The sequence below is a fragment of the Mycetomoellerius zeteki genome, unplaced genomic scaffold (genome assembly GCF_001594055.1).
Source record: "Mycetomoellerius zeteki isolate Tzet28-1 unplaced genomic scaffold, Tzet1.0 scaffold124, whole genome shotgun sequence".
NCBI lineage: Eukaryota > Metazoa > Arthropoda > Insecta > Hymenoptera > Formicidae > Mycetomoellerius > Mycetomoellerius zeteki.
The window spans coordinates 329,721-345,923 of record NW_017256169.1 but is presented as its reverse complement, the minus strand read 5'-3'; the positions used below and the strand labels follow the sequence as shown (position 1 = coordinate 345,923).

General features: G+C 40.1%; 2 protein-coding genes across 5 annotated transcripts in view; one reads left to right on the top strand and one right to left on the bottom strand.

The window, feature by feature from the left end:
- The window catches only part of LOC108731296 (pancreatic triacylglycerol lipase), a 10,883-nt gene extending 5,213 nt beyond the window's left edge, over positions 1–5,670 (top strand). Inside the window, exons 7-11 of the mRNA XM_018461550.1 lie at positions 7–75; positions 1,078–1,500; positions 2,664–2,790; positions 3,992–4,207; positions 4,768–5,670. Coding sequence (XP_018317052.1) covers positions 7–75; positions 1,078–1,500; positions 2,664–2,790; positions 3,992–4,207; positions 4,768–4,870 — 938 coding nt within the window. The 3' untranslated portion in view covers positions 4,871–5,670. The remainder of the gene's footprint in view (positions 1–6; positions 76–1,077; positions 1,501–2,663; positions 2,791–3,991; positions 4,208–4,767) is intronic.
- An 88-nt stretch (positions 5,671–5,758) lies between these two features.
- RhoGAP93B (MyTH4 and RhoGAP_KIAA1688 domain-containing protein RhoGAP93B) lies at positions 5,759–15,930 on the bottom strand. Of its 4 annotated transcripts, none has more exons than XM_018461625.1 (11): positions 15,433–15,930; positions 13,765–13,942; positions 11,491–11,629; positions 10,621–10,785; positions 9,997–10,543; positions 9,301–9,870; positions 8,803–9,207; positions 8,530–8,718; positions 7,601–8,454; positions 7,048–7,491; positions 5,759–6,739 (listed from the first exon to the last, which is right to left on the bottom strand). In XM_018461625.1, exons 2-11 carry the CDS (start codon positions 13,884–13,886, stop codon positions 6,545–6,547), a joined length of 3,630 nt encoding a protein of 1,209 aa, XP_018317127.1. In that variant the 5' UTR covers positions 13,887–13,942; positions 15,433–15,930; the 3' UTR covers positions 5,759–6,544. The 4 variants fall into 4 exon arrangements, with proteins under 4 accessions (XP_018317127.1, XP_018317128.1, XP_018317129.1 ...); XM_018461626.1 differs by having other exon boundaries at positions 13,765–13,869; XM_018461627.1 differs by having other exon boundaries at positions 13,765–13,866.
- Between the last annotated feature and the right edge of the window lie 273 nt (positions 15,931–16,203).

Genomic DNA, 16,203 nt, shown 5'->3' with positions numbered 1-16,203 from the left:
ATCTTCGCCTAGATTACACGGACGCCCGACTGGTAGACGTAATTCACACCGATGGAAAGAGCATATTTTTCTTAGGTAAACGCGCAATAGACACTACCGAATAGATTTCTTATCGAGTTCGTCCGTACATATAACGATGAAAAATTAGGAGGTTCTATTGATCAGAACGATTCGAAAGATAACAATCTATTAGAACTACGGAAAGATCAGTGTTAATTTTTCAATTAACTACAAACACTATGAAACACCTGTAACTTGGTGAACAAGAATTCAGAAAATTAAGTTCATCAATTTAGAAAAACTTATCAGCTCAGGATTGTGGTAATTCAAAAACTCCTTAAAATAAAAAGAGAAATATCTCAATGTATAAAAGCAAAAATAATTTTACTACACTATTAAGAAAAATATTTTGATTATACCAACAAGACGATGGTAGAATCTATTTTGATAAGACCAAATAAAATTTTTGTTATAAATGGGCTCGATATTTTATAGCTAGAATATTTGATAGATTTCAATATGAAGATTTGATTACCTACTATTTTTAGTTGAATCTATAAGTCCGTTGCTTGTACTTTTTGCATTCACAGCTTCGCTTTCCCTCTCTTCAATGCCTAAATATATATTTATCTCCTCTTAAGTGCAAAAATTTTTGGAAATTTCAAACAACGCGAACAGATTTTTTAAAATTGTTAATGTATTCACTAGATGTTCTTTTTTATTAAAAAGTTACACTGATCGAACTAAATAACTTTAATATTATTATCAAGAAATTCTACTGTTTAACAGGAAGGATTTAATCATGCTTATCTCGTAATTGATAGAAGAATTTTAATTCGTTTATTTTCCAAGACATACTAGTTGAATCTACTCAATTTTCAATTAATACGACCATATTTTTTTCTATCTAGAATAGATTTATTTGATAAAATCCTTATTTATTAAACACACACATGTATGTAACAATATTCATCAGTCATCGTTTTCGATAAATTCTCTGATAAATGAAGCTCCGTCGCGTTCTCACCGTGAAATCACATTCTCTAAACTAACGTAGTACATGGCAAGGCCTTCCAGGATATGGGATGAGCCAGCCTTGCGGGCACCTGGACTTCTATCCGAACAACGGCAAGGAACAGCCCGGCTGCACGGATCTGAGCGAGACTACGCCATCGCTGCCGCTTACCTTAATACGAGAGGGCCTCGAGGAGGCTTCGCGCGTCCTGGTTGCCTGCAACCACGTGCGCGCACTCAAGCTCTTCATCGAGAGCATCAACTCCAAGTGTCAGTACGTGGCGCACGAGTGCTCGAGCTACGCGAGCTTCTCGCGAGGCGAGTGCTTCTCCTGCAAGAGCAACAACAGCCTGAGCTGCGGCGTGATGGGTTACCACGCAGACACCAGTCCTGCGCTGGTAAAACGCCAAGCCATGGGACAGGATGTCTCGTCCTTACTGGGCTCCAAATTCTTCTTCATGACGGGCAAGGATGATCCGTATTGCAGTGAGTATATCTGTTGAAAGCGGCTGAGCAGATTCTTAATCTTCCGGAGGTGACGGTAGATTTATTGGACCCACTCAATTATAAATCTCTTGGTCAAAAATGTTAAACAATTCAATTTTCTTTATGTTACGTCTGCAAATTTGGATTATTCTTATTGAAATATACTTAGGCTGGTATTCATAATCGATTCTTATATTTAGGACCGTCTTAAGTACAGACTTAAGATATTACAAATCAAGGAACTGTATTAGTATCTTAAGACATTACTTAAGACGATCTTAAAATAAAAACTGATGACTATGAATTACCGGCCTTACATTCATTCTTTTTTATACGAGTTATGTCATTTTATTCAAGAAGAACACAAGTCATCATGACATCAAAATGACTCCAAAATGATGACTAGAAGTCACTTTTCAATCATTACTATTTTAATGATATATTAAACGTTATTATAATTTGATGTTCCGCTTAAGTGGTCACTTGAAATTAATTAGAGAGTCTTTTAATTAAATGGGTCTTACAAAACGTCAATAACTGTGTTATACTCGTAGAATTTGCCGTTAGCTCCGGAGGATTGAACGGCGTTAACGAAAATAAATTCAGCTTCAAACGCTATTTCTTGCTATCTAGTACAGATATGTATAATCCAGGTTGGCTAAATAATCTTCGATATTAAGACTACTAATGCTGATGAATCTTGACGTTATAAAATTAAAAACGATAACTATTAACTTTCCCAACTTAATGACAACTGCAGCTTAAGAGTATCAGTCCAGCTTTCCATTACAATAAAATTCCATTACAATATTCTCTCATGCTTTTAGATAGGTGATCATTTTGATTGTAGGTATATCATAAAAGTGTCGTGCACAAGAAATATCGCAACCGCAATTAAAAATCTTGCCCGCCAGATACGAACGTTAATTTCGATCGAAATTTATTCAGTCTGTCTGTATAGACGTCTGTTAACTTCTCGCTATCGATGCGAAGAGAAGAATATCTACTGAGCAATGCGGCTTTTCTCTATCGCGAAAGACGCGACTTTCTCCGCGATAAAAGCAGTAGACGGAGCTCCCCCTCTCTCTCTTTCTCTTTCTCTCTTCTCTCCCCCTCGATCTCTCTCGAGATACTCTCTGATACCGATCATAATCACCTTTTAGGAAGACATTACAGAATTACCATCAACCTCGCCCGACCGCCGACCGCGGAGAGCTGGGTGCAGGGCTTCATGAAAGTCACTCTCCACGCCGACAAAGGCATGATACGCAACATGGATCTCACGCCCAGGTAAGTAATCATGCTGGCGAACGTTATCGTTTCGACAACCCACATTCGTCTATGTCGCTCTTGGTCATGCGACGGCGAAGATTAACAATATAAATTAACCGCGACCCTGGTGAAAAAAATTCTCATTGGTCCGCATATTCATATTTCACTTGTATTGATAAATGTGTGTATTTAGCATATAATTTACGTTATACGTATACTATATAGAATCTCAGAAATAATAAGGGCTACAGATATATAATATTTTTAAAAATTTATCATGTTTTAAATTTATGAAGGTTTCTGAAAAATATCTTAAACTTTTTCAGATTTTATAAGTTCTCTTCGGAAACGATAGACTGAGAAATTTTAAAATATTTCAGAATTTATGTATATAACAAATTCTAGAAAAGATGTAGACTACCAGCAAACAAACTACACGGAGAAAATTACCTTTTAAAATTCATCCTGAAAATATGGTAGTTGTAGTGAAATACAATATTTTAAAGATTTTTACTATGCACTTCAGTAAAATTAATCAAACTTATTTTATATTTTATTGTAATTTTATCAATAAATGAGAGAAATTTACATAAAAAATTCTTCGAAATACAGTGTTGTCCCAAAACTGTCATATTTTTAGGGTAAACTCTAAGAAAAAATTCTCTCCGTGTAACGTTATTTGTCGTCATTTTGACGAAACGCTGAGAAAGTCCAGCAAACAAGCTAACGTTATTTGACGTCATTTTGACGAAATATTGAGAAAGTTCAGCAAACAAACTGACGTTACTTTGCGTCATTTTGACTTATACTTATTTGCTGGCCTTTCTCAGCATTTTTGAAAAGTGTTCCAATCGTATAAAAAGTTTGTGAAACTTTCTAAAAAGTTACAAAATTATACAAGAATTCTGACAAATTCAGAAATTCATGAAAATCCTGAAAAATTATATAAAGAATTTCAAGAAAAATTTTCGCCAGGGCAACTATATATTTAATTTCATGCTTCGCACAACCGATGCTGCGTGATCGTAAACAACGAGCCACATAAAAACATCGAAGAATATATATTCTCGCGCATGTTCCGAGCGAAACCATCGATCGCGAGAGACCGGCGTGTGTCCGTAAATTATTTTACGACCTGACTCAATCTCGCGCTCGATAGCCTCTATCCAGTTCTTTTCTACCTGCCACTATTTTTTAACGGGCTATCCCTCCCCCGCAGCGGTTACATGAAACTGGAGCACGGATCGACCGCGCGAATGGTCGTTGCTCATCCGACCGGTTCCATCGGCAACATCGGTAAGATCCGACGGGTTGAGCTCTCCTGGGTTTACGACATGGACGTGCTGCAGCCCAGGTCCCTGTGCTTCTTCTGGTGTAATGATCGTCTGTACGTTAACAGCGTCAAAGTGGATGCTATGGATCTTCCGGGCAGAGGGTGAGAAACTAGAGCGTGACAACTGCTACTTTTAGCAGAAAAAGTAGTTTTGCAACTGTTGTAAGATAATATGATTAGTTTATACTAAATCCAGTAAAAAAACTGAAAGCAAAAATCATATTAAAGAGTCTTCCCAAATAGTATAAAACATTCTCATAAAATACAAATGTTTTTCGTAATATTTGAATGAAATGTTCTATAAATATACATGAAATATTTTATTTAGATATCCATATTCATAACGAAAAGAACATTTATAGAATATTTCTTAACATATTCGTACAAAAGTACGTAGCATATTCCATGGAACTTTGTACAAAATATTATGTATGTTCATAAAACATTTATAATTATACCATTTAAATACACCATGAATATACCACTGATATTTGACAGTGCTTTTAATATACATTCGTAGGATATTCTTAGAATATTTATAGAACATTCACAGAATATTTGTGTGCTATCTGAATTACAAAAACTGCTTTTTCTGCTGAACGCAGCCAATGATGGTCTGGGATCTTCTTGTCTGTATATACTTAACTTTGTTTCGCTTTTAGAAAACGAGAAGCGGATTTCTCCAGCAAGCTTTGCTCGGTTAGCAGACAGGAATACGCAGAGATCGCGAGCGGATCCACCGCCACGTTCGTCGACAATTGCTGACGATCCGTTCCGCGGCGGGAAATCGCATTTTGGGCGCGTCATATATAATTACAAAACACAGCTGCTACCATCCAGAGGCGATTCTCGAAAGTCGGACAACGATGATGATGATGACGATAATGAAACGAAACGAGAGAATCGCGGTCCCTCGTAATCCTCATAATTTCTTTCGCCGGTAATGAAAGAGGCGGTTTTACTTGTGCTCTCTCTCTATTTATCGCGATCTGCCGCTTTCTTCAAATGCCGCCCAACGGCACGAGCTACCAATTAACACTTCTATGGACGAGACGATCTGACGCAACTCGCTGCTCTACACATCTATAACAGAGTTCCTAGAGATCCGTCCCGTCGGCGAAGATTAGATCCTAATAACGCGATTGAAACGCGACCGATTGCGAAAGCAGTTCGTAGAAAGAGAAATTCTTAGCAAATAGACGTCTAAAGTACGAAATCAAACGAGCCGCGAGCGTGCTTCCGATAGAAAAGTCTTAACTTCTCGCTATGCTTTTTTTCTTTTTGGTAACGATTTCTTCAGTATTAGTATTGATCAATTTACTATGTACATGTTGTATATAACAGTAGACGTAACGCATTAAAATTAATTTCTTATGGATGTGATTATCGCTAGAGAGTCTTAAGTGATCACTAATGTAAGGCTCCTATTAAGCCAATCTATGTATTATACATTGAGACACTTATTCTTTTTTTATACGATGATATGATTATCGTATTGTCTCTCGCAATACAAATATAACGATAGGGGTTGTGATATTCTCTTGCTTAAGAACTATAAAAAAAAAGATGTGCAAAATGCGATGACTCAAAGACGACAAACTATACTGCTATTTGCTCATAATCTTTATAAATAAAATGTACAAAACATGTAATGAAAAGGCAATTCTTGTTAATGACAGGAATATTCCGAGCTATTTTTTTATATCTGTATAGATTGTTGCATTGTAAAATAAAGTTTATTAGTTATAAGTATGGATACTATTGCACAAAAATAAAATGGGGATATTTTTATAAAATATATGTGAAATTTGTGTATGTCGTGGAAGTTTATGTAAAATGTGTTATATTTGTTCTTGGAGATCTCGGGGGAAGAAACACACCTGCGACTACAGCTTGCTAATTCTTTCGCAGTGTTTACTCCTCGATAAAACGCTTTACACGTTAATCCGTCGCTTATACAAAAAGATTATCGCGGAGCGTAGCTATACACGGTAACACATGATTCTTCTTTTATCTTACACGAGATTCAACAATGATTGAGTAAAAAAGCCGTCCACGTTTGTTCGACGCGGTAACAAGGGATTGGTAAAATATATAATATGATATAATATAGCGATATACATAATATAATCTAATATAATCTCTAAAATCTGTCATATAACATAGAATCTGTATATAAATAATAAATAGGAAATAAGGGAGCAGGTTTGATCGATTAGCTTGGTAGACTTTAGCACTAAATTACCGTTATGAAGAACATTTATGTAGGGGGACTATGGGGGAAAACTGGTGACTGGACAAACAAGAAGAGTGTGTGAAGATAAATTGAGAACAGTGAAAGAGAGAGAAAGAGATAACTAACAATAGACGTGACTATACAGCTGATTCATTTGGCATAATAGTCTAGAGCGGACTTTTTTCTAGCGCGATAGGATACGGTCAGTGGAGATCATCGACCCAAGCGGTGTCTAATGACTCGATGAGAGTACGGACGAAGGCCATCTCCTTCCGTGCATTCTCTAAAATTACCCGAGGATCTTGGGACGTACACCGCAATACATTCGGCGCCATCACCATCGCAAGATTATTGGCGTCCATTTTAGTACGGGCGACCACCTCGGGTCTAGCGAATATCTGTAAAGTTGTTTCAGTATCGTAGCAAATATTCTCCAAAGACGTTCAATTCAATTTGATTCAATGGTGTTGAATGCATGCTGCTCTTTAGTCTTCATACTCTCACCGTGCGTATAGCATTAAACGTTACTATGTATGTAGGTTTATACTTCGTTTAAAGAAGCGTGATATTTTGTTCGATAGAAACACAAATTTAGAATCACACGGCACACAATTGCACATCGCTAAGCGCACGATGAAAATAACAGACAAATTTTCAGTCAACTTTCTCTTATCGAGATATGTATAAAATATGTATGGCCTCTTACCTGTAGGAAGCGTATTAGATGACACAGCACACGACGGTTAAGATCCGGTAAACGTTCGACGAGCGCAGCCACATTTGCCGCAGATGCTTCCGGATCGTCATGCCGCATGGACACGCATTCTATGTAAAAAGAATCCGGTATCAACGGCTCGTACAACTCGCGCACCCATAATTTCAATAAGGAGGCGGGTGCATGAGCGTCCTGTGAAGCTGCCAGAATCGCCCCATCCTCAAACCTGTCCAGGCAGGATTTCAACGCGCTGACTTCATCGGCGTCCGCGGACACCCGGAAGATACCCTCAGTTAGCGTGCCACCACGCACAAGCACTTGGCGCGTCAGCGTAGTCTGTATCCATGGTAACTCTCTAAGCGGGAAGCGGTCCCTTTGTAAAGCCATTACTTCCGAGAGTGTTGCGCCGAACATAGACGCGCGGAAGATTTGTATCTACGAGAAAAGCACAAATGACACGTCAGAATACTGTATTATAATGCAAAGTGGATTAATCTATATTTGGTAATTGATCTTTTAGTAATTGTTAAGTGCAATTTATTACCCTCGCTTGGTCGATATCTTCCATCGTGGCTTTGCGAGGCTGTCGTTTACCATGCGCGCCGATCCGCTGCAATCGTCTACAGGCTACGGTCGCGTAATGACTGACTTGCACGTGTATTGGCCACTTTGCGACCTCGGGAAACTGGAAGTTAGGATCGCGATGCCTATTCATGTAGCCCTCCAGGTAGGGCTCGAACGTAGCGCTAGGCGGCACGAAAGCCAGACACACAGCCATCAATTCCCATCCGCGTCGCAGGCTCTCCTTCCGCGGATTCTCCGTCGTCTGCCGGCAGATCTGAACGTACAACTCATCCCGCAGAGGCGGCTTCGTGAACGCGGTATTCACGATATCCATGGCGACGCCGTCCAATGTCATACCGACATTTGCTTTGCGATCTCCCATATATACTTGAACCAATCGAAATAAATTGCAAGCCTCCCTTTTGAGTAGTTTCTCACCGTCCACCATCGCGAGCATCGGTTGCGGAATCGGATCTTTCGACCAACTGAGAATGTCCCGTACGCTGAACTTCTTTCGAAACAGCAGTCTCAGTCCTTTCGGTCTGCCGCAATTCAAATTGAGATTGTCCTGTGCATATTTTTCGATGTCGCCACCGCCCGTACTGTCATCTCTCCGCGCTTCCTCCAGGTCAGTGTTATCGACATTCGTTATACCGATACTCGGAGTTGAACTTACGGTGGGTACAGAGACCTGTCTCGTGGTCACTACGCTATCTCTCGCTTCCGTCTGAGACACGATATTCGGCGGTGAAGGCGGTCGCGCTTGCGGCCTTGTCAGGGTATCGGCTGTGGTATAATAAGTCGCTAAGCCCGCGGTATCGTAATTGCCTAAATCTAAAAAACATACAAAATACGTTAATTACAACTGTTCAATAAAAACATTTTATGCTCTTCAAAATAATATCTCACCCGCATAATGATCCTCGAGGTATTCTTGACTGGAAGAATCGCCTTGATTGCTCGCTGCTTCATCGTCGGCGAATTGATCATCGGAGTCATCATCACCTCTTCCGCCAATACCTTCGCCTCTGCCACCTTCCTCATCTAAAGAATCTTCTCCTTCTTCTACTAATAAAGGATCTCCAAACTTGTAACAACCTATTGTGAATAAAAGAAGAAAAATAATAAAACATATTCCATACGCACAAAATTACAATATCATAAAAATTTTTGGTTTATTACCTGATAATTTCGCTTGTTGAAGAATATAATGTTGTAACGGTAACAGATGATCAGCATCAGCCAGGTTACCATAAAACGGCGATGGCGGGGGACTGGGATTTCCATTACTTCTTTTCTTCTTGCTGTCATCTCCTTCGGCGTGACCCTCAGTTTCTTCACCCGCGGCACTATTGCTGCTGCTGTTGCTGCTGTTACTACTGCTAGTGTTACTACTGAGTCTCTGTCTAGATTGTTCGTGGGTTTGACTTATCATCAAGTAACGTTCGTGCATAGCATCATCGTCTCGCTCTCTCCTCCTAGCTTGCTGCTGTTGTTGCTGCTGTTGCTGTAACTGTTGCTGCATCTTTTGCTGCTGCTTTTGCTGTTGCACAAAACTGTAACTACGACCCAACGGCTGCGGCACACCTTGTAAAATAATAATTACTCATGTATTGCAAAAAATACGTGCATATATATACAGGAAGGTGGCGAAAGAAATATAAAGATTATCTTGCTTACTATCCAATGAGTTATTGCACGCTGTGTTTCGCCTGTACTCCTTCTCCCTATCACGCTCCCGCTCTCTCTCCCGCTCTACTGCTTCAAGACCTCTTTGTTTTGAGGAATTACCACTATGTACGCCAGCGGATCTACCGAGACTCTTGGCAGGATCGTTTCTCTCAGATAGCATTGCACCGTATACGTCCCTGACATTCGCTTCCGAAAGCGACGCGGAACATCCGTGATGTCTTCTACCTATGCTACCTGTACCATCCTGCGGTTGCTTATTCATGTTTCTCGAATGCATGGAACTCGGATAAAAGCCTGGCGGGTTCGTCTTGTCAAGACTATTGACTCGTTCCCGATGATGCTGCTGCATTTCCCGTTCCCTATCCCTATGATAACGATTGCCACTCTCCATTAAGGAACCATACTTCTCGCTCTGTGATTTGTAACTATGGCTAAGTTGAACTTCAGGCGGACGATATGGTGGCATTTCCTGCCTGAAGACTCGGGATTCCATCAGAGAATCGCGATATGGCGATGTACTCGGCTCGGGACCATACGAGCCTCTACTACTTTCTCTACCTAAAATATCGAAAAATCAATCGATACAAAGAAAGATGTGCGTACGCGCGTGTGCGTTTGTGTGGCTTGCATACAACAAATAATTATAGTAAAAATATAAAACATAAATATATTATACATCCTTACCATTTTTACTTTTGTCTAGGTCCAAGTTTCCAGCCCTACCTTCGCGTTGTGGATCAGTGAAAGTCTTCTTCTTAAACAGGGGTGTGCTGGTCGAAAGCGACAGACCCAGTGGCGGTGGTTCTCCCACTAATGATACAGATTTCTGATTTTTCACGCTTTCGAGAGTCCCGCTCTTGTGGCATCTAGTCTCCAGAGTGCCGCTACTGTGCTGCCTAGGGGAGGATTGTGCAGTATTCACCGGCGTTTGCGCGGCCGAACGATGATGATGCCTGTGCGGCGAATCCAACAAACGATAACCGGTCGACTCCAAGGAAGTCCTACTATGCGAGACGGAACTGTCGCTGGATCTACCAGAATCCTGTGAATGATTGTGTTGTCTGTTACGTGTCGTAGGTACATCATGGTGCCTGTGATGCCTGTTATTGTGATGATGATGGTGGTGATGATGTCGCCTCGCGGACGGAGACGGAGAAGGAGGAGAAGTCTGAAGATCGACGCCAACCGTAGAAGTCCGCGTTTTATTCGCACTACCGAGAGAAAGAGCTTGCTACGAGAAAATACGTAGCCATGTAAAATCTCAAAATATATATATCGTCCAAATCCTTGTGAGAAAATTAAATTTACCAATGTCGGAGTTAGATTCGTATTTTCCTGGTGGTTGAATCGTGTCGAACGACTAACTGAAGGAGTTTGCGTCTGCGTCGAAACAGATTCTTTCTTCCTCGGCTCGATTACCTTTTGAGTATCGGATGTGCTACCACTTGCAGGTTCCGTATTCTGTTTTAGCGTCTATACAAATATGAGAATTTATAGATAAATTAACGGATTTATAAAACATAATTATAAATTAATGATAATTAATTACCAGCATTAATCTTCCCTATGTATAAAATATAGGAGAATAATAAAATATATATATGTTTTATAAAACGTATGACACAAATAGACAGTAATTTATAATGTTATATTTAATCGTATATCATAGATAGGTGTCATAGAATATAAGTTTTCCAGAACATCTGGCAACTATATTTTTGTCAAATCTCAAATAAACTAATAACATTATCACGAAAGAAGTTCCGCGATAGTACTGTAGTATAATGTAAACCAGAGTTTTTTCTCCCTACTGCAAACGTCTATTTATAGATGAGAAGAGAGCAGACGCGCTTGCACACTTATATCTCCGCCACTTTAAGATACACGAGTTCTGTAACGTACGTTATTCCAGAGAAACTCACAAATCATTACACACATCTATGAATATGTATACACTCGCGCGCGTGCGAGAGCATATGCGGAACTCGCAGATTTTATGTGATTCATAAATACAGATCCCGGCAGATACCCCAATGGGGAGCACGATCCTATCTGGATTTTATCGGTACTCTGAAAGCACCGGAGTAGCTCAATCAATGTGTGACTCACATCGCAGCACTAATATTGTATAAGAAATGTGTTAAATCAAATCAAACGATATCGAAATGTTTATTTTACCTGAAGTTTCGCCAACGGTATGATGTCACAGTCCGTCGGGCGATGCCATACGGTCTTCTGAGACGTTGCGTTGTAATAATAAAACCGCGAGGTATTCTGATCGAATAACTCCCACCATTGATTGTTGTCCGTCTTTTTCCTACAGATTATTAAACGGGACGTGTACTACATATTGTGATAACTGACGACTTACTACTTTCTCTAAGACAACTTTCTCTAAAGTAATTACAATAATACCACTTTAAAATAATTAACTGATACGTATAATATAATTAAATTAAGTGCATTTAATTGAATTTAACTTTAAAATATAACTTTAAAATAATAGCTAATTATAACTAGGCTTTAAATATTGATCCAACTTTGAAAATATTATACATTATCCGCCGGTGATTTAAAGAAACTATATAGATTTATTGCAAAAAATATTTCGAAGCTAATTTTTTCATGAATTTTCAGAAATATCGAATAGATGTAGAAAACCTCTGGCAAAGAATTCTTATATTTCATATATTTTTGAAAATATTTCATATTTTAAAAATTCATGAAGATTTTTGAAAAATAAAGAACTCTTAAAAACTTCTTCAAATTTTGTAAATTTTCTTCGAAAAATATAGAATGGGAAATCTTAAGAGATTTAAAAAAACTCTAGAAAAAATATAGACTTTGTCAGCATTCTGACAAATGTTCCAAATTATACAAAAAATTAGAGAAATTTTCTAAAAAGTTATAAAATTACACAGAAATTCTGACGAAAGAAAGAAGTTAAAAAGGACTAATTATATATAGAAAATTGGATTCCGGTGAAATGAATTTGTTTTTACATATAATATAGCTTTTAACGTGGTAGACAAAAAATGTGATAAACACAAGGCTCAATAATGGATAGTTTTTATGCTATGAGGGTACTTTCTATTTAGTGACACAAGTGTTATTCTGTCTTTGTTCATTCTATCTTCACTGAATGCCAAGGAAGATAAAATAAAGCTTGTATCCGCTTGTGGTTGCTTTCCACTAAATGGAAAGCAACCATAATGTACAAAAGATGTTCTATGAATACAAGTTTTAGACCTGAGACATAAAAAACACAAGCAATACAAATAAGGAATAACAAATTTCAATCTATTAGAAACTATAAATATTTTAACTTATCTGTATACACATAATTTCTGATAGCTTAAAATCTCCCTGTTCCTATATTTCTTATTGCTTTTCAATTGTACCAGGCTTTACACCTTTGATACGCCATTGCTCAAAAACTATCCGTTATTGAGCCTTGTGTGTCTATAACATTTTTTGTTTACCACATTACAAACTATGACTGCATTCCACTTGATCCCTGCAACGCTCTTGGAATCAAATGACTACGTTCAGCAGAAAAAGCAACTTTGCAACTGTTGTTAAATTCTTTAATATGATTGGCCTTGTCCTTAATTTCTCACTGAATCTAAGAGTGATATTCATAGTTCATTCTTGTTTTAAGATTGTCTTAAGTAATGTTACGTTAAAATGTTAATACCTCTGATTGGCTTACGACATTTTAAAATTGTACCTAAAACAGTTCCAAATACAGGAATCGACCATGAATACTGACCTATATGTATAAACCATTTGTATTAAAAATTTTTACAATACTTGCAAAGTTATAATACTTTTCTCTATTGAATACAGCCATTTTATTCGTGTTGTTCATCAAATGTTAAACAAGGACAGGGAAGACTGGAAAGACGTGTATTTGAAATACTTTTATTTAAAATACTTTTATTTGCAATACAAGTGTATTTTGTATTTTGTATTTAAAATCAAAAGATTGACAGTTTTTTGTATTTTATAATTTAAAGAATAACATCGATTATCGATCTTAAAATTTGAAATACGAAATACTTTCAATCTTTCGTTATTAATGTTGAAATACCAAACACAAAATATATTTTTATATGCTCCCATGAAGTACAAAATAAAAAAATTTTCATGTGCTCTGCTAAAATACAAAATACAAATGTCTTACAAATACTGCTTTTCAAATAAAAGTATTTCAAATACATGCCCAGCATGAACAAGAATAAATGACTGTTGTTAGCGCCAAATGAAACGCATCCTACATCGTGTGTAAAAATTAACTCGTTTCACCGGATCCAATTTTTCATATAAATTGGAGCGGAATCCAGAAGATATGGAAATGTTAAAAAAATTATATAAAAAAATTTTTTTTAAATTTGCCTAGGATCACTTTGCACGAAAACTATTAAGAGTCAATATAGGAGAGTAGCTTACACAGGTACACCCGGTGGAGGATCCCATACGCATTCTCCCGTGGTCAGGTTCGCGTACATGTGTTCCTTGGTGCGTGGCTCTATGATCTCCACCCATTCCATCCTACTGTAATTGTCAGCCATTAATATCTGTCGGCGGGGGAGCCTTAATTCTTCTGCGATCGCGAATCTATCGGATCCTAAAATAACCGGCGACAAAGGTATATACCTTGCGCAACAGCTCTAAATCACTCTTTTCCTTTAAACTTTCACTCGTTACGAGTTACTCGCGCCTCCGACAATTTTTTATCACTCACAAAATGATATATATATTCATCAGACGTATATGCGTAAATACTTCGACGATAAAATCGTAAGGCGGGATCGATATGTCAAAGGCGATTCCTGGTACAAGACATCGACGAAAATATCGTCGCGTTACAACGGAGCATCGTAGCTTCCATTTTTTATTTACATCCACGATATTTCTTTACAATCTTCGGGAAATACGTCGGCAACATCGATCTCCATGAGGAATTCGAGATAGATCGGGCGTGAAAAAGAAGAGATGTCTCGCGATATCGAGTACGTGGTGTGCGTTTTAAAGCGGGTAACGATGGTGATTAACCGTGATTAACCGAGGAATCTAATTGGAACATCGTACGGCTCGATCTCGGGAGGGGAAAAAAAATCACCGTCACCGCAAACTGAACGAGGGGGTGTAGACGGGAGGGTTGAAAAAAGAGAGGACTGAGGGACCGTTCAAAATTCGCAATAATCATGGCAAGAAGATGCTCAATGACGGAGCGATGATAATCGGGGTGAACGAAGAAGGCCAAGGAGGGTGTTTCGCCCGTCCATCCGTTTGTCCGTGCGCTCGTTCGTGCCCTTGCCGCACCCCTGCCCTAACGGATCCCGCAAATTGATAGGAATGCTGGGCCGCGATGCAACGAGAGAGGCCGTCCACTCTGATGTCATGCTGACCGTTTAATTGGCTGAAATAGGCCGCGGAGATCCATTCGCGCGTGGATTGAGAACGTATGTGCGGGAATATCGTTTTAGAGAAGGAAGGAAGGAAGGAAGGAGGGAAGAAGAGAGAGGGAGAATGGAACAGATGGAGAATGGGAGAAGGAAGAAAAAGGAATGGAGACACGGTACCGAGAGAAAAACGCGTACGGTGACCAAATGAGCGAAAAAAACGCGAACTGCGAAAATGTGCGCACGCGAGGGAGCGAGCGAACGAGAGAGAGAGAGAGAGAGAGAGAGAGAGAGAGAGAGAGAGAGAGAGAGAGAGAGAGAGACCCGCCCAATTGCGAACTACTTCAGGCGGCGAACTTCAACGCGAAAGCGCCGCGAAGAAGTACGGAGTGCAGCGGGAAATCGCGCTCGCGCTCCGTTATCATCAGAAAGGCGACGGTGGAGTCTTCCCTCTCTCTCTTTCTCACCGTTCGTACGAAGGGAAAGAATGGAGACAGTAGAGTGCAAGACGGAGACAGAGAGAGGGAGAGAACTGGGACGGGTGCATGTAAAAAAAATTCACTATCGATCTGCGGAGCACCATCGGTCCCGTGCCCGTGTATGCTCGCGACGGCCGCGTTTTCCCTAGAGCAGTAAACGGCGCTGCACCCCGCGGGTGCAGTCGGGTGCAATTAAAGGGAAAGACAGGTTTCTCGTCACCGATGGTCCTTACCCGTCGGATGCCATCTCGCGCGTCTCTGGTTGGTCAGCCGCCGTCGCTACTGCTGTCGTCGTCGTCGCTGTCGCGCCTTCCGATCTCCCTGTCGCTGCTGCGGCCGTTGTCGTGGTCGTCGTCGTCACCGTCCTCTCTCTCCTAGTCACCGTCGTCGTTACAACGCGCGACGAGTGCAGCGCGGTGCGGCGCGCTTCCACTCCACTCCAGTCTCAAACCACCCCACCGACTATCCTCGGCGCACCGTGTCAACCTCGCCGATGTACACCGCACGCTTCACACTTGTCACTATGACGATGATGACACTCGGATGTTGCAACGTCCCATTTCCGCGAGCGCGAGTAGCGACGCGGCCCCTTCATGGCAGCCTCGCGGCGGCCATCTTTTTTTCTTCTGTTTAGTTCGTGGTTAGTTTCGCCGCCCCGCCGCCGCCAGCACTCCCCTACGGGTAGTGACAAAAATTCGCTCTCTCGCACGCGCACGTCGCGTGTGCTCCCCTCCCCCTCTCCCCCCGTCGCCGCTCTGCGCCGCGAACTGCGCCGCGAACTCTCGCACATACGATCGTTCGAGAGCGATTAATCGAACGACGCTCATTATATTGTCGATCGTAGAAATTGGCTGCGTTCAGCAGAGAAAGCAACTTTGTAAAATTCTGCAATATGATTGGTTTATACGTTTAGATCTATAAGGAACCAAAAGCAAGAACCAATCGTATTGAAGAATTTTACAATAGTTACAAAGCTGCTTTTTCCGCTGAACGTAGCCATTGTA

Excerpts from the sequence above, each read along its gene's own strand:
- RhoGAP93B (XM_018461625.1), bottom strand. The coding sequence starts at position 13,886 with ATGGCTGACAATTACAGTAGGATGGAATGGGTGGAGATCATAGAGCCA. Across the intron at positions 9,871-9,996 it reads CCTAGACAAAAGTAAAAATG|GTAGAGAAAGTAGTAGAGGC; the intron begins GTAAGGATGTAT and ends TCGATATTTTAG. Across the intron at positions 8,455-8,529 it reads CCTCGAGGATCATTATGCGG|ATTTAGGCAATTACGATACC; the intron begins GTGAGATATTAT and ends TATGTTTTTTAG.